The following is an 18,917-nucleotide window of genomic DNA, read 5'->3' as shown; positions in this document are numbered from 1 at the left end:
CAAATAGGGTTAATGTTTAACAGCTTTCCATTTTATCAGTGCTTTCTTTGTGAGCTTTAAAATAAACTCCTAATGTGTCACAGACATTCCAGATGTAACTTCAGTAAAGTTATGGGATTGCTTCAGGTCTGAACCAACAAGGTTTTTTTTTTCATTTAGATTCAATAATTTTAATCCATCTGGAGAAAGTGTTCCTGAAGAATGTTCTCAGTTGGTTTTTTTTGTCTTCTGGGGAACCTGTTCAGGTTGGGATTTTTAAGAAGCCTGCAGAAGGGCAAGCAGCAAAGATTTAAACCTGAGAGGACTGCTTGACATAAGTGAACCAAGTTGTGCAAATACTGACAGACAGACAATACTTGTCACCCCAAAGAGCAATACTGACCTTACTTGGTTAGAAAGCAAAGTAAGTGTCACTTTCCCCCCTCTAAGTTGTAACACCTACACTGTTTGCTAGAATTGTTTTTTGTTAGTAAGCCATCTGCACAGTTAAAATGTAACAATGATGTAATTACCAAAATAACAGCTGGTGTAAGCTAGATGTAAACATGTATGATGGATTTGTGTAGCCAGCAAGAATGTGGTGCCATAACACATTATCCAATATGGTTAAAAAGGTTTATAAAATGCACATGTAAAGTAGCCAAAGTATAAAATTAATTGTTACAGGGCTGCCTCTTTCCAGCTTTCTTCAAGGGTGCTTTTGTCACTAAACTGTGCTGTTCTGTCAAGAATTATTACAGCTAAAATTGGTAAACAAGGCAACATGTTGAAGCCTTTGAAAGGAAGCAACTGTTCTCATTCTAGAGGTAAACATTACTCTGCCTCCCAATTTCTGTGAAAATAATTTATGGCTACCCGTGAATCTCAGACCGCTTGACAAATATTAATCAAGTGAGAGTAAAACGTATTGTAGGGATCCTGTCTCATCTCAGCCTAATGGGACAACTAACATTTTTTATTATGAGTTGCCCTTCAAGTCTTCTGACCACTTATTCAATTTTTATTAGTCTATCAATACTTCATTTTGGGACCAGGATTTAAACATTAAAACCTTACCCAAATTCAAACATCCACTTCCAGCTCTCTAGCTACTTTGCTCTAATCCCACCCCATTCACAGATGAGCAGCCATGTAAAAAAACCTCCACACGACTGGAAGACATACACACCTCAAGAGGTGCCCAGGAGTTCGACAAAATGAAATATAAAGTCACTTGAAAAAACACTCAAGGAAGCCTCACTAAAAAACATCCTGCTGCCATATTTATTTATACTTATGCCTGGGAGTTTTGTAGTTCCAAGGTTTTCAACAACTCATTTCCCAGAGTCAGGAGTGGGACAGATCTCAGAGGTGAGTTTAGCTTTAACACATTTAAAGAGTCTCTAGGACAAACCTAACAATAGGCATTGCAGAACAGCCGGTGCAGTTCAGGGCACAAGAACAGCATACCTTTGAGAACAGCCCTTCAAAAACAGGCTTCTGTTTTCTTTAATATCTGAGACTTATCAAACTTCAGTGGCCAGCTTTACATGAAGAATGCTGCAAGAATCCGTCTTGGAGATTCGAGAGGCACAGACACCACCAAGTCCTTTATCCCAAAGGAAAAGATTGTAAGCTTTTGGCGCTGAAGGGATGAATTAACCCAGCTATGTTTCAGCCTGCATTTTCAGACAACATTTCAGACATGATGGTAAGGTTACTAAAATCTTCAGCATCTCCTTGGGTCCTATCCTCCACAGGCCAAGAATCACTATACTAATCTATTTAGAGCAGCATATTCAGGCTGACAGCTGAAATAAACACAACAGTAAAGTACTAGGAAAAAAAACTGAATATACCTGTGAGCCATCTAGGGCTTGCAATGACATGGCTTCATCACCCAGCCTCCAGTACGAGCATACCTGCAGGTCTGAAATAGTTTCTAGCAAAGGGCTGTTTAAGGTCTCTGGCAACAATAAACTTAAGAGCCCAGACAAAAGACCAGTCGCTCCAAACACAATGTAAGGCAGAGACCATTGTACAGATTTCTGGAAAAAAGAACAGAGAGAGTTAGGTTGAGATTGGTTCCCTCTAGTTCATACTGCATATTAAAGTACTTAACCTTTACAACCATTCCACCTCGCAAGCGTTTGTGTTTGTATTCAGCATAAAAGTTACCAACCCTACTGTGGGGTTTTTTTTTTAACCAATATTGTCAATTGTATCTTATCAATACTATTAGATCCACGCAGATTTTGGGATGGACTTTAAAAGAAATGCCTGCCAAATTTATCACTTTGCAGCAGGCAGGCAATATCACAGAATCAGACATACTGGTTGGAAGAGATCTCTTGAGGTCATCTAGGCCAACCGCTTACTCCAAGGGCGACTACAACCAACACTAGAGCAGGTTAATCATAGCTTTGAGTATGACAACCAAGTATTCAACAAACTCCAAGAATGGAGAGTCCCCCTCTGAACAGACTGTTCCAGGGCTGCATTAAGCCTCAGAAAGAATATTTTCCAAATTTCCTATCTAACCCCAAGCCAAAACTTGTGGCCATTGACCCCTACTCAACTGTTCCACATTGCTAGGAAGATCAAGGCTGCAGTATTCCCTCTAGCCTTCCTCTGAAGCCATGTGCTCTAGGCCCCTGACCACCTTAGTTGCCCTCCACTGAACCCTCCCCAGATTTTTCAACCCCCCTCTAGAACTGGGAGAGAACTTAGTCTGTGGGTCGCATACTAAATTGGGCCTGATGTAGCTCAGTGTGAAGTTTGCCTGTTTGTGATGAGAGGACACTGCTAGCTCCCATTTAACTTGTCATCTGTTGTTGTACCTGGGTCTCTTCCAGCAAGGCTGCTACTGAGCCAGTTGGTTCCCAGCCTGTACTGAACATGTAATTAGTCCGCATAAGAAACAATTTTATTCTTCTTATTGGCCTTCATGAGATTTCTGTTGGCCCAAATGGTCCCACTGGACTCAAGATCTACCATTTGCTGTATCAATCACTCCTCCTTATTTTGCATCCTCTGAAAATACGAGGATGTATTCTGTCTCAACATCCACTTGTCACCAGTCACCAAATACTGAGCCTGTCACTATCCATTTGAGCCTGGTGGTCCATGCAACATTCAAATCTAACATTGCTTTCATCCAGGACACATTTCCTCAGCTTCCAAACAAGAATGCTGTGGGACAGCGTCAAAAGCCTTACAAAAACCTTTCCTGCTCTCCTCCCTTTCCTCATCCATTTTACCTTCTGTGATGAAATGGCTGACCATCAAATCAAGCTGGCTGAGAATGAACTCTCCTTCGTAAATCCATGTTCGCTGATCCCGATTACCTTCTTGGCCCTTACATGCTCAGAAACAGACTATGAGCGGTATTCCCACAGACTGAGTTTGAGCTGCTCAACCTGTAACTCCCTGGATGCACTTTCTGATCTTAGAGACACACATAGCATTACCCCCCCACCCCACCCGCAGTTATCAGTGACCTTTCTCTACAAGAATTGTTTATAACAGATGATGGACACTTGCCTCACTATCACAGCCACCTTTCTCAGCACCTCTTAGGTAATCCTTTCCTACAGAATGCAAAGCTTTCAGCTTCAAGTGTTCTTGAACCTATTGCTCATTCATTGTTTGCTGGCCCTCTGCTACCTCAACTGTGCTGATATGCACAGTCTTAGGGTCAGGCTTTGTCTATGAAGACTAAAGCAAGAGTGTTTAGTATTTCAGCTTATTCCATCTCCTTCACTAATAGGATGTCCATCCCATTCAACAACAGGCTAAACATTTTCTCTAAATTTCCTTATCTGACAGAACCCCTACTTACGCTCCTTGCTGGTTTTAGCTTCAACTGAGCTTTGGCCTTCCTGTCATCATCCCTGACAACCTAAGCAGTGTTTATACTCCTCCTTTGATGCCTGTCCCTGTTTTCACATAACTTATTACAAGCAAAACTACACTGGGGAAATGAGTATGCAAAAACACATCATCTACCATATAGCTCCAAAATGTGTATGTTCACTTTTGGGCAACCAGTAAAGCAGGCTCATTTGAAAGAAAGAGTTTCACTGTTTGTTTCAAACACTCATTTTGCATAGTAAAAAGTAATTCTAAATTGAGTAAATAACAGGCTGTGATCAAATAAAAGACCAACATTTCATCTCTTCTCTCAGGAATTAACTTTTCCCATTCCCACCATTTTTATAAAAGATCTCCAGACAAAAGTGCATTAAAATAGTTGAAGAAATTACAAAACACAAAAATACTTGTTTCCTCAAATCAGTGTCCATTTGTTATTTAAACAAAGCTATTTTCACTTTCATGGGACCCCTTCAAACAATATTTGTGTCTCCTGCAGTGCCAAATCTCTGCTAGATACAACATAATGCGTGACCCAACTGCCTCATAAAAGCTGCCTATTAAATCTATCTGGCAGACCTGCACCAGTCTCAGCTTTACCTGTTGTACCCTACAGGTGCTCACACTCCCACCTACCCAATGTTTCATTCTGCAGATTAAAAGGCTCACTGTGCTCATCTGTCCTCTGCCTGACCTAACAAGATGGCAAATGGCAGAGAGGAAAGTTATTCCAGATGAAATCTGTCACATTAAAGGAATTGCCACTTGACCTCAGCAGGCAGTTTCTGTGAAAACCTGGCGCATTCTTTTACCTGCATACACATACGACTATGAGCATAGAGGAAAATAATGGTATCATCCCCATGTTTCGTTCTTTGGAATTTTTCTTTGCCTTCACAGACTTCTCTGAAGTTTGTGCTCAAAAGCCTTGCTGGTATATCAGGTCTCCACATCATCTTCATTCATTGAAAGATAAACCACTTCGCTGATAATTATAATCCACAGATATTCCATGGACTGCACAGATGTTAAAACTGAATTATTCTCAGAAATATGGGTTATTGAGTCCACATGCTTTATCTTGATGTAGTAGATCTTTTAACCTTGTGGTTTACTGCTATTGCACACTTCGGGTTTAAAACTGGGTATCACCATCTTGGTATTTTGAAATTATTATATTGCTAAAGTCCACTAGCTAGGTCCCAAAATTCTTACAAGGCTAAAACACCTTCTGAACTAAATAATGTTGAGTTTTTGTCTAGTCACACAGACTATATCACAATGCCTTTGCCTACCACAGTGCATGCAATTTACATATCTTAGTTTATACACATAATTTATCCAAAATATTCCCACCTCCGTAAGCCTCTGATAGCTCAGTCACAAAACAAAAGTGTACATAACAGCAAGAAGTTCAGACAAACCAATGAAGGGACGAAAGGAGCAATGATTCCACCAACACGGGAAAACATGGAGCAGGCACCCATTCCAACATTCCTAAGAAAACAAAAAGTCAAATGTAACTGAAAGCATTCCAAGACAGGAATTAAAACATACACTTCGTTTTTAAAGAGAAGCAAAAATCCTCTGCACGTTCAGAATTCTAACATACATACACATACAGAGAGGCAAAAAAAGGACAATTTTAGTTAATGCATCTTGTTTCTGCCTGAAACTTTGGCTAAATTACTTATCCAAATCTTATTTATCAGCAGATTTGCCCACCCGTGAAAAACACAACAGTATAGTTTCACTAGTGGATGGTCATCAACAACAATACCTGGTTAAAATATCTATTAAAAACTACACTCATATGATAGATGCTTTTGTCTGCTCTGTCGGCACAAGCACAGGGTGCTTCTGCCTCTAGTGAGTGAAATCCTACTGTTGCTTACATATGGACTATGAAGCATCAAGTTACTTTTACAAAGCTTATTGACCAGTCATCTTCAGTGTTGCTGGTTAAGCAAGTACGAACGTTCAATAGAGTTGTCTGATTTATAAAGCACTGAAAAAGTTACAGGTGTCACTCATTTAAGACATCAGCAATACTATTGTTATCCTCATTATTGGAGACAGGGCTGTGAGTATACCAAGCAGCCAAAGGACTATTTTACCATTACATAGACAATATGGTTAGTCTGAAGAGAACACCGCAAATTTTAGGGAAGAACAGAGAAGAGGATAAGGGAAGAAATTTAGCATATAAAACTACAGATAATCATTATATTTAACTGAAAACTTCAAATGAAAGGTGTAGTTAATAGAAAAAAGTAGAGAAGTAAAGGGTGATCAGGTAAAAGACTCAAAAAAATGAAGACCTTAAAATTAACTTGTGTTACCTGATCACTGTGGGATAAAGTTCTGATGTGTAGATGTAGACAATGTTAAATGCAGCACTGATTGTCAGTTTCCCCAGCAAAGACAGAGAGCGACTATTCACCACTGCAAAAACTCCAGTATCTGACAGAGAAAATGTGACCCTTGTAAGGCTTTCGAGCACTCAAATATATCTCCATAATCATTTCAATCACACAACAGGATGGTGTGAAAATGAATCTACTGAGGAATCTGCTATGACAGTCAAGTGTTTCTCTATTAAAGGACAGTATTTGTCAGAGGTGTTCAGTATCTTCAGAAGAAGTCTCAAAACTCAAGAGAGTCCAAGGAGCCTTCTTTTAGGCAGCAATGGCAGAAATCATTCAACAAAATTTATATTCTGCGTTTACAGATTTATTACCTTTATCTGTGCAATCAAAACTGTACAAAGATGAAAACTCTCCACGTAACACATTGAAAAAATAACTGAAAAATGGATTTTGAATTCATAGGAGACTTGCCACTAGCCCCAAATTGTTTCCATTCTATTAAATATAATCCAACAGAAAAAGACTGGGTTAAATGACTGAACAGTCTCAGAGACTAAAGAACAGAACTACTGCTCAATACCAGAAAAAAGAGAAACTGAGTATTCCTTTCCTTGTCCTCAGTGTTATGGTGACATATTTAAAGCACTAAAATCCTGCATTAAGGCTCTACTAGAACATCAAGTTTTAGAAAGTTAAGATTAAAATCCTATAGACATAGTAAAAGCCAGAAGTAAAACTCCACGTTTTCTGAGTCTACCACTAATAAAATAAACTAGTTCTGTCAGTAAATTGAAGAAAAGAATAATGGGTACATTTTTTAAAGTGAGCAAGTTATTTTACTAACAAAAGCCCTACTCAGTGTCAATTCCATAGTATGACAACATGCTTCTAACATTATTACTTCGGCAGAAAAACAGAAGATAGGAAGGAGGTGTAAAGCACTATACCAAACCTCCCACCCAGCTCAGTTTTTCAGAATGGCCAGTGCTTATTTGCTTCTACCAGACATATTAGGCACACTGAATGCCTATGAAGAAAGGCTACAGCACAAGCCTTTACTGCCTTGAATAAGCCATGCTCAGTCGAGACAGGTGCTTGCTTCTGGCCAGTTAGCCATTTCACTTCCTAAGGTACTTTGCTCCTGGCTGTCTTCGGTAGTTCAGCACACAGATGATTTCCTGGGTCTTGCAGTTCTATCCTCTGAAAATTTCTTTTCGCTATACGAACACTATTTTGTCTGGTACCAGCCTAACCAGAATATCTGAGTGTTTGAGCTCTAGCACCTGGAATATTTCTGGAAACCTCAGTTGCACCCCTTTAAAAAGTTTTATCTATTAGATTCATTGCCATCTAGAGTAACTTATGCATATGCTCATCATAAACATTCAATCTTTTTGAATAATACTTCAAATGTTTGAAGCATTTTCTTTCCTCATGACAGGTGTTATGCATGCACAAAGCTTACAAGCTGAGATGAACTTATGTACCTAGTTTTCAAAGGAAAAATTGCTCAGCATGCGATTTGATTTCTATCATTTTGAAAAACATCCGAAAATGAAGAAATATTCATGTCTCTCTACAAAAACCACATTTCATTTCACATTTCTTAAAGACCCCTTGCTTCAGAAGATTTTCAGAATCCTCTCTAAGCTACAAATTACATGGCCACATCCCTAATACCACAATCGTACCAGTCTTGAACATCACAGAACAGCAAAGAAAAGATGCAAACTTGCCCCAAGATTCAATTCTTAGGATCTTTTGACATTGGTCTTTCACTTGGAGAGATACACACAAGTTGCAGTTACTACTTACACTGACCTATCATTTGGCTAATGGAGGTAATCCCAAAGAATGATGTTTCTTGGACTAAGTCAGAAACACTGGAAAGGAGTGACTGATGTGATCAGAAGTAAAGGGCAGAATCCAAAGACAAAAGTTCAAGTCCAAGCCTTTCTAACAAGATTTCCTTAAGGTCCTAGGAAGGTTGCTGCTTATCTTTTTTATGAGTTAGCTTCAAAAATTGAGACTCATGTGGTATGAGCCTAACATTACTGACAACCATCACATTCTTAGGCTGCAAAATGCTGTGTTTATAACTTCTCATCACATACTCCAAAAACAAAAGGAAATATTTACCTTTCTTTTTTGGAAGAAACATGACAATAAGACAAGCCAGTCCTCCCAGGAACAGAAACGCACTCAACGTTCGCTTCCGACCAAACCTGATATGCAAGGATAACAAAGCTTTATTCTGCATTAGATCTGTACTTTGCAGAGCAATGAGTCCTCTAAATTCATGTTGCCTCTTTATTTGCAGTTGAATTTTCTGAATGCCATCTCTCAAACACTTCCTCTCACTGTTTTTAAACAAGCTTCTACTGCATTCTTAAAATGAGCATCAAGAAGTCTTTATGCAGCAGCTGACAGTTTCTAGGATTTTGATTTGCATCCTACTGGGTGTGCACGTTTGTAAAACTCCTCAGGAGACACGCAGAGAAGAGATTGGGAGGTGAATGCTACAAAAAGTTAAAGACATTGTATAGAGTATCACGGCTCAGGAAAAGGCTAAATATCTGAGCCAACAGCTCTGCTCACATACTAGTGCGCACAGCAGCTATTACACGAAACCATACAACAGCTTCAGCTGAGTTTAGTTGCAATAGCTTTGACATAACACCGAGAACGGGGATGACAAGTCAGAGGTGGGAAGAATGCCATCTCGCGTTAGCACGGAGTCAGCACAGCCAGGTTCGACTGACAAGGAGATCAGCCTCACCTCTGAGCCAGAGTTAGACAGCTCTTTAATAAGTGAGCTACTGAGAACAAGTTAAACTGTTATTTGAAATAAAGATATCTCAATAGCACTTTCAAATAAAAATGCACTTTCAAATAAAAATGCATTTCCTAGGAGAATATAAGTAGCAACACTGAAGCAGAAAGCCCCACACAACAGACATAAGCTAGGAGATGCAATATACAGGAAAGCCATCTTTGAGAAAAATTATTAATAAAACCATCAATGAGTTAATAAATTTTACACTTACCATTTTTGGTTAATCAAGTAAATACAAATCGGGTATGCTGGGATTTCTATCAACCCTGAAAGGGCTAAATTGGCATAAATACTTCCACCTAAGTCACCCACATTAAGGGTAAGACCATAGTAAACCAAGCTACACACAAACCTGCAAAAGACAGAAGAGTAAAATCAGAGCTGCTGCTTTGCCTGCCAAATCAAAGCACTAGTCTATATTTAGTGTTTCAGAAGATAGGTCTAAAACACTTCCCTGCAAGTGCATGATGCTTTTTAGGTAAAGAAACCATTTTGTCTCTGCACAGACTCAATTCCTGACTTATTACTCAGTTAAACTTAAGACTACACTTCAGAAGAATATGCATAAGCCAGAATAAAGTTAAAATATAATAATGATTATACGATTTGATGTCTTAGTTCATAATTTTCCAATTGTGTATAAATCCTAAAGTGAAACCCGATAAAAGCAAAAAGGACAATCTCAAACAGTTCAGATAGCACTTCTCTCTTCTTATAATTGCTACACCCTAGTCCAGTTTTATCCATTATCCAATTCTGATTTTTTACTTTTCTTTTGTAACCCTGCCTGGCTGTTTTCTTTACAGAGAGGAAAGGAACCAGTCACTTCTGCAGGAAATCAGCAATTCTCATTAAGGGACAGAAAAATCAAGTATTCTGCAGTAAGATCTTTGGAAAAGCAACAGAAAAACAGCTGTGTTGTCTGCTGACAAAATAACGTCATTTGGTGGTTGTTTTTTTTAACCAATACATCTTCCCAAATATATGCATTCAAAAGCAACTGTATGAATAGTAATACCAGAGGACTCACATACCACATCATACATAAGCTTTACTTCAAAGTGGCAGCAAAAGACCTTGGGGCTAGTAGAGATATCTGAAACAAAACAGGCACTTTCGGAGAGTTAAAATTTCTGCTAGTGACTAGAGGTAGCTCCTGGTTCCTGTTCCCACCATGGGTTCCTATGCCTTACTACAGGAACTGCTAGCACTGGTAGCACTTTCTCTTAAGAAAATACACACTCATTAGACAAGCTAGGCCACCCACCTCCTAATGGGCTCATTACACACAGAACAAAGAATAATCCATGTAACACATAGCACTAGGCCAAAGAGGAAGACAGCATGACTAATCTCAGCAACCTTTGGGGGTCAGAAAGGAAGAGATAGTTCATAACTTTGAGACTCAAAATGTGACAGAAATGCAAAGATAAAACACCTCAGAACTAGATTGTAAAAATAGCTTCAGAACAGAAAGGCACTAAAGAAATACTATAATACAAGGATCCCTTTTAGGTACAGTGTCCCTAATAATACAGGCTGAGACCAGGTATAATCTGCAGGATAAGCCAATCCTCAGCAACGTGCAGTCTCAAAGACTTAAAGAGGCAACAGTAGCACAGCTGGCCCTAAAGTATTTCAAATACCAGGTAAACATCATGATCAAGGTGCGTCCCAGGAGAATCTTATATCGGAACAGATCCAAGAAGCTGCCAGCCTCTCTGGAGCTCCTCTCTGCTGGGAGTTTTAATGAAAAAGTGCACTTCTGCTTGCGGTTCCTCTTCGCAATGAGGTAGAGGGCATCTTCTGCTTCATTCAGCCGGCCTTGTGAATACAGCCAGCGAGGGGACTCTGGAATGAATCTGAAACACATATTGTACACAGACAGCTTTAGGGCTTTTCTCTTCTACGGTGCCGGACTTGTCTATGGAAATAATGCTGAAATACATTTCAGAATCACAAAGCATTTTTCAAACAACCTTTCAGGTATAGAAGTCATCTACTGAAACAGAGACAAAGCATGTTCAAAGGCAAAGGTACATAAGTAATACTTAATTTAGATACTAAGAAATTACATAGAGTATATACACACACACGTATATACACACAAAATACTACAAATTACAGTATCATTAGGACTCTCAAGAGAATTCAAAATTAAGGACACACTACATTACTACAAACAACTACAGGATGTTTTTGTAACACTAACTAGTTGTCTTCTGTTCCTCATTTTCCAACTTTTCCCCCCATTCTCTCCTGTAGACAAGAAGGCAAAGGCTGTACAAAGGTCATGCTCTTGCTCCCCATGTGCACTGTTCACTTGATAGGTCTAACTTCAACACAGCCTACAAAATAAATCTCCTTCTATTACTTTCAGATTCCCAAACCTAACTTAAACTTTAGCCTTTTGCCAGAAGCTTTTAAGATTTTTGCCTCTGACTAGAAGAGACATTTTACCTTTAAAGGAACATGATTCTGTGATTTTATAAGAGAGCTTGGAAAGGAACATGTTTCTGATGCTTCTTTTACTAAAGAGTAAACACACCCATTCAAAGAGCTTTATCCAAAAAAGCCGGTTATTGAAGTTAAATAGATGTTGGAAGGAAAAAAGCCTCAAGTTTCAATTGCAGATTAAGTTATTTTCTTCTTTCAGTTACTGATGTTTTACTGTCAGAAGTATACAAGAAAAGAAGAGCACACTGCATCATATAGCATTCAGTGCTGAAGTTCACAGAGTCCTTACTATCCTTCTTCCTAGTTATTTTTCAAATGTGATTAGGAAAAAAAGGAAGCTACCTTTTTTTGCATATCACCTTTAAGACTGTATGTGCAAGCAATTTTGATGCTGTTCCTTCTGCATAAGCACAATTATAAGATAAACACCATGTTATAGCATAACTGCAAAAATATTTCTGTTATCTTTTAACTTGTATATACCGGACAGTTTAGATCATCTATATATACCAGTTAACTAGGATGTGCTTCTGCACCACTCGAGACTGTTCCCATCTACAGTGACAATGCATATCCAATATAGTGTACACTTACTTTTTCAAATACTGCCACACTGCTCTTTAAACAAAGCACAGAACACGGGGTGGTAGAGGTTGAAAGAAATACCTTAGTTACATCACTTTGTAACATCCTAGAAAAGCACCTAGATTTAGTTCGGTTTTTTGTTTGGTTTAGGGTTTGGTTTTTTTTTTTTTCTTTTCTTCTTTTTGACATCTTTCTTGACAAAACTCAGTTTGAAAAATAACTTACAGAGAGAGAAGAAAGATGACTGTTCCTTCCAGGTTAACCACAACAGCCAGAGTCCTCCAGGAACGAATGAAGTAGCCTAATAAAGCATACTGGGCAATTCCCACAGCAAAGAACAAGCCACCAATAGATCCTAATACACAATTAAAACCAAAACAAAACATTATCCCTCCTTTAAGGAACATTATTAACTCTCTACACATTGGATCAGACAGAAACTAACACCTGATTAAGAAAAATTCACTCAGCAATACAGGCAAAACTACAGATATTTAATCAAAGAACATTCTGTCTTTCAGCAATGCAGGGCAGAAATATTACATCTAATTGCAGAGATCAATGCAAGTCCAAAAAGCACCATTCTACACGCTCCTCACCCAAAGCCCCACAAACAATTAAGTCCTGTAATTCCAAATATAAGTATGTTTCAGCTTTCTATGTGTAAAAATAAATACTACAAACCATTGAAAAACTGGTATTCTTAGGAATATATAGTATTCATTTGTAGCTCTCATGATTTGTAAGCTGTCCTGTTTTAAAACAGTCTCAGCATAGCACTTCTTCAGCACTTATCACAGACTGGGTAAGCCAGGTCCCAGAGTTGTAACAGTACAATTTACACACAGCATATCTGAAGGACAGCTTCAACTTTTTTTTGTTTTTTTTTTAACACATAAACAATAGTTATCTCATCTTCCCATTATATAAATACTTCCCATTTCTTTGAGAACTGCCAGGAATGAAAGAATCGATACTTAGCATACAAACACTAAGCTCTGTTTAGCAGAGTCCAAAATTCTGATGGACAGAGCTCAGCTATCACAATCCTTGGATGAGTATTTAGCTGCATAACAGTCACAGGAGATGTTTCAACTGGACCTTGGTCAACTTGAGCGATGCAGAATTCTGAATGGCCGCAAGCCATCTACTATGCTTGTCTAAGGTTCATATTAAGCAAAGCAGGGCTCAGACTGTGGTCACACAGATCCTCAGAGTTAAATTTGCTACTGCTATTGTGTTAGCTTTGGTGAGTCTCAAGTAGTGTGAGACTGAAATCTACAAATTCTGACAATAAAGACACCAACATTCAAACTTTACCTGCTAATGCCCAGTAGGCAGTACCCACACATTCATTCAGTAGAACAAAGGCCACCAATGACATCCCACCATTCATCATCCCTACCAAGAAGCGAGAGATGGCAAAGAATTCATATGAGGGTGAGAATCCATTTGCAATGGCAAACAAGATATCCATGGCAAAACCTGAAAAACAAGGCAGAAGGTTTCATGTCAGAAGAGTGCCTAAAGAAAAACAGAAGCATTTATCAGCATCTTTATTTGATGTTCAGTGGCATCTGTCCTAAGTAATCACAGTCAACAACTACAACACACTGCTACATACCACAGGTTTGGGCAGAAATTTAAGCACCTAAAGTCTATCATAAAAGGGAGGACACAAATGGAGTGGTTTCTGATACATAATTTCCAGTACTAAATCTTCAAATTCAGTTCATGGCAGACAATTTTTTCCACACACTCAGAACTACTGCCTGGCTCCAGTTAAGATGGCTTGATATTTATCCCCATACAGAAGCCACAGATTAAATATGTGACCAAGTATCTACCCTCATTTTTGGAAAGTCGTCCATACAGACTAGACAAGAGAAACATTACCAGGGGACAAATACATGGGGAGTTTGCTCTGCATAGCAGGCCCACCTTTATCTGCTCTGAATAAGGTTGTTCCTTTAAAAAAATGTTTAATTCTACACGTTCATGCATTGACATACAGCTTTATAAACACGTATACAAAACATGAAGTTCCAAATGTTTGAACTGGGGACAGTAAACAAGCTTATGAGCTTTAAAACACAATGAGCATCACAAATACATAAAAAATGAATTATGTAGAAAGAAGATAAAAGGTACAACAAATTCCTAGCAGGTTATACATGCAAGGACATTGTTAACAAATTACTAGAAATATTAATTACAACCTGTGGAGACCCCATGAGCACAACATGCATGACTAAGCCCTTATGGTACGATTCCTAATGCAGAATACCTTGACTGAACAGTCAAATATTGATTTCTTGCCCCTACTTATATTTCTGACGTATACCGGAAGGACTAAAAAAAGTCACAGCTCATTATTCACTGCTGCATTATCAAGCTCTCAGCAGAAACTGGGCTCTCATCACTGATCTTCAGAGACATGACACCTCCACTTCATTCTTTTTGTTAGGTAGCAGTGGTTACCTGTGAGATAGACTTTCTTCCTCCCGAAGCGATCCGAGAGCTGGCCAAAGGAGATTGCTCCAACAAACACACCACTGAAGTAGAAAGAACTGGCAGCACTGACTTTATACGATGTGTTGCCAATTAAAAACCACTGGATAGAGGGGAAAAAAAATGGGTAGAATTAACCAGAATCCAAGCAGTTCACCAACAGCTAATAGCTAGAGGGAGGTGACACATAGTTTAAGGAAGATCAAACTTTGCATAAATCTCCTAAGCATCACATTCAGTCAGTCATCAGATAGTTGCCAAAACACAAGTGCTGTCTCCCAGACTCATCGGGTGGTACCAACCAATTGCACAGTTCCCTCAAATCATGCGCAGTCTTTGATTCTGAAATAAAGGACCGATCCCTCACAGAATATTGTAATTTTTTCAGCCTTCTCCCATTCTCCCTTTTATTGCCATTTCTCACATAAATCTATTGCCTAAATAGACTCAGTCCTACCTCTTGACATATGTCACTGCAGTGTGTAGGCATATTATGCAAAAATAAAAATTGTGGTTTATATCCAAAGATAATCCTGCATAGTCTCCTGCTTATGAACTGTCTTGTCACTAAGAAACACTTTGGTAGCATCACACAGGTTTTCTGGCCTTGGAAGTACTCATCTTTTTTTACAGTCTACTTTGCGTCATTTCCATTTCTTCTCAATTCCAAATACAAACTGATCATCGTATGTTCGATTCTTACAAACTTAATGTCTCAGGCTGAACCTGACAGGAAATTATTTCTCCCACAAAACTGCAGAAAGAAAATATGCCATGTTCTCACTGTTCAAAAGTTATTTCCTTTTGCATTCTAAAAACTCCACATCCTGTGTTTTCTTTTTCTACTCCTCTTACATCTTGAGATAATGTTTCCTCTTAGTGACACCCACCTTTTCTTCCTGTGCTGGTAAGATGGTGATTATGTAATTAGCCCTGCAATAACACTCTAATCTTCTCATAATCTTCTCTTCCTCTACCAAAACCCCATTAGATATCCTTTCTAGCAAAGCTGATATAATTTCAAAGCTCAGTTATAAACCACCTCACCATGAGAGCAGAGCCATGCAATTAAACCTCACCAAGACTAGGGAGCTAACAAAATAAAATTATTCAGAAGCTCCACGAAAACAACGTGCTTACTCTCAGTATATGCTTCATTTTGAAGTGTCACTTTAATGGTGAGGTGTTTACTGACATAGTAGGTAATGGCCCATAAAGCGTCAAGACTAACAAATTTTGTGGTTATGAGACCACAAATCAGCTTTTGAAGCTTCTCTAGAATTTAAAAACAGTTCCCCGAAAAATACATTTGTATAATACTAGCATATGATATTAATTTTACCTTGAAATTACATGGTCAGTCTGTTTTACAAGAGCTACAAGAATCATGCCCTAACTTTTGGCATAAATTAAAAAGGCTGCCAACACTGAAACTCAGTGACATTAGATGCTTTTTGAATCATTCAGGGATTAAGGGATAACTTGGTTGTGAAGGAAAATTTGTTCTGCAAATTAATCTCAGCAGCTAAGAAGCCCTTTAAAGGGCTCAAGGCTTTTCTCTTCTACACGAAGCATGTTACATATACATGCCTGATACTCATAGCCAAGTTTTTTACATCAGAATATCTTTCAGTGTAAATTTGCAATGGTCACGTTATTAGTAAGTGATGCCACAAGATAAGCACGAAAAACATCCTCCTCAAATGTAGGAAAAGCTTCTTTACACATCAGTAATGATAACAGATAGTGATAGATATTCCCCAAATAAGTGTGATATCACTAAAATCTTTGCATTTAGCACATAACTTCCAAATATACCACACATTCAGCTAACATTTTGAAAAAACTGTGTTTTAACATTTGGAAACAGGAGAGGTAACAATTTTATACACATGGGCCTTTACTGAAAAGTATGTTAAAGAACTTCAAAGCAGAATCTACAGCAGTTGTCACAGATTTCTTAAAATTTTGTATTCTTCAAGTAAACTTCATTCTTTACCTGCATTTTTTATCTATGCAACTAAAATGCATGAGTCTTTAAAAAATTTATGTCCTAAAACACTGCTAGGCTCTACAAACATGTCTAACTTGTCACGTTCAAGAGAATAACAGATTCTTGGACAAATTAAAAAGCAGAAATGAAAAAGCCCAGAGAAAGCTTGAAAACCTTACTAAGCTTTAAATAATGCTTAAAAAATTCCCCCATCCATTACGATTTCAATTAAATAATGGCGTAAGTACTCATATCCTTTTTATTACCAGAATAAGAAGCAATGCCTGTTGTACACAACTGCTTGGTACTATTCCAAAGTTGACAGTTTTTATTAATATGCCCATAACCAATAAAGTCCTACTTTACAGGACTAATTCAGATAGCATTAATGCCTCTGGACAATAGCCATGAACTATCAAGTGGCTATTAACTGAATAGCTCTAAACTCAGGTCTTGTAACAGATGCACTCAGATAGGGCTCTTGCACAGAACAATTTGACATTAACAGATACTGAAGGCCTCAGGAAGGGCAGGTGTTGCACACATCAGTGCAGAGTCTGGAATCACTTCTTTCGTGGTCTAGCCACAGTCCCTACAGAAGACACCTGCAAAACACAGAGGCCACACCAACAAAGCTAAAGATTGTTTTGGGATGGAAAGGGGGGAGTTGCTTTGTCCACTTGACTCCTCACTGCCCATGCCTTCCCTCACATCTGGAGTCGCAAAGGCTGCAGAAGCCACTTCCTCTCCAGTTCCTCCACTGCTTGCTAACTGCATGATGGATGCATTACACACATTTGACCTTAGCAATGTAATAACAAGAGGTGGCCAGAAAGAGCTCAGGGTCCATAAAGGATTTTGAGCACTTTAATACAATGACTGGCATTATTCCAGCTCAATTGTGGAACCAAGCTACAGGATCCAATACACAGCTTCCACATGGAAAAGGTGGGAAGTTTTGCAGCAGAAGTTTGGTCAAGATCTGCACAGGAAAATAAAGCTAATTTTTGTTGCCAGTAAAGATATGAATAGATTACCTGTTTTCCATCTGAAAGTAGCACCTGTTTCATTTGCTAATCAAAACATGCATTAGTATGGGAGAAAGAAGCAGTACAACCAGACCCTCGCAACTGACCCCATAAGATTTACTACTCACACACAAGCAGCAAAAGACATTTCAGACTTACCTCAGAGACTATTGATGTGAAGCTTCTGCTGAAGTGTATGTGCTTATGCACCTCACTGCCATTGGCAGTCAGAAGCCATTCCCCAAAAGCTCTCTGCTCACTCGCTGACTGGTTGCTATGGCTCTGATTAGCTGAGAGCTCTTGGAGATCCCAGTGGTAGGGAGGAGTTGCACCCACCAATGCGATGAGGATGGCTTCAGTGGCCACATAGAGCTGGCATGCAAAAAAAACATCAAAGATGCTCAATATACATCCAAGTAATGTTTTGTCTGCAGAGAGATCAAATCAGTATTAAAAAAATATTCCTATTTTCTATTTGTCTTCTACCACTACAAGAGGCCATGTTACCCACCATCTACCAAATACCACACACTGAAGAACTACATCTTAAACACAACAGGTCTTCTACTTCTTATCTTTTGATTATTTCAGACAAAAGAAGTTCCCCCCCTTACACCCTCCCCTCAGTCAGAGCCTCCCCATCTCTCTCACACAGCAAGTACACCTCCTGGATTCTTGAAAAGTTGTTAGTAGTACTAAGCAGACAACATAAAACTATTCTTCATGCAAGGATATTGCTCTACCACATCCTCTCCCTCCACCTGTGTTGTTCATGCCTCTAATCTGATATTTGGAATACATTTCCTCCTCACTGTTTCATATCTAATCTTTCCCAGTTTTACCAAGATTAATTCTTTCCTATTTCTTAATCTTCTGTGAACCTGTTTTACTCTCAAAAGAGAAACAGAGGCACACACATGAATGTACATATGCATTTTTTATACTTGTACACATTTATACACACACAAGGTCTAAATACAGTGATTAACAGCTGGCTTTGTTTAGAAAAGAATAAATAAAACTGCTGGAAATCCACACATTTCAAGCTTGATCTAGAGCTGGGTCACTGCTGCTTGCTCAGAACATTCACAGCCCACTGCTTTAAATCATAGAATCCTCAGTTGGAAAATACCTCTAAGATCACCAAGTCCAACCAGCAACCCAACACCGCCACGCCTACTAAACCATATGCCAAAGTGCCACATCTACACCTCCCTAGGCAGCCTGTTCCAATGCCTGACCACTGTTTCAGTAAACAAATATTTCCTAATATCTAATCTAAACCT

At 38.7% G+C, this 18,917-nt stretch overlaps 1 protein-coding gene across 6 annotated transcripts in view; it reads right to left on the bottom strand.

The window, feature by feature from the left end:
- Positions 1–18,917, bottom strand: part of SLC22A15 (solute carrier family 22 member 15) — a 53,743-nt gene that overhangs the window by 19,691 nt on the left and 15,135 nt on the right. For 3 of the 6 annotated variants that reach the window (XR_012765669.1, XM_075437132.1, XM_075437150.1), the window contains 10 exons: positions 17,791–18,003; positions 14,581–14,713; positions 13,420–13,584; positions 12,325–12,454; positions 10,704–10,919; positions 9,269–9,409; positions 8,361–8,446; positions 6,195–6,315; positions 5,277–5,349; positions 1,839–2,027 (listed from right to left, as the gene is read on the bottom strand). Coding sequence is in view for 5 of the 6 variants with exons in the window: in XM_075437132.1 (XP_075293247.1) it covers positions 1,839–2,027; positions 5,277–5,349; positions 6,195–6,315; positions 8,361–8,446; positions 9,269–9,409; positions 10,704–10,919; positions 12,325–12,454; positions 13,420–13,584; positions 14,581–14,713; positions 17,791–18,003 (1,467 nt within the window). In the remaining variant the exon portion in view is untranslated. Of the gene's footprint in view, positions 1–1,838; positions 2,028–5,276; positions 5,350–6,194; positions 6,316–8,360; positions 8,469–9,268; positions 9,410–10,703; positions 10,920–12,324; positions 12,455–13,419; positions 13,585–14,580; positions 14,714–17,790; positions 18,004–18,917 lie in introns of those variants that run through there. The other 3 variants (XM_075437144.1, XM_075437160.1, XM_075437170.1) reach the window with 3 other exon arrangements.

Source organism: Opisthocomus hoazin, chromosome 1 (genome assembly GCF_030867145.1).
Source record: "Opisthocomus hoazin isolate bOpiHoa1 chromosome 1, bOpiHoa1.hap1, whole genome shotgun sequence".
Lineage (NCBI taxonomy): Eukaryota > Metazoa > Chordata > Aves > Opisthocomiformes > Opisthocomidae > Opisthocomus > Opisthocomus hoazin.
The sequence above is the reverse complement of the archived record's forward strand: the minus strand, read 5'-3'. Positions and strand labels throughout refer to the sequence as shown.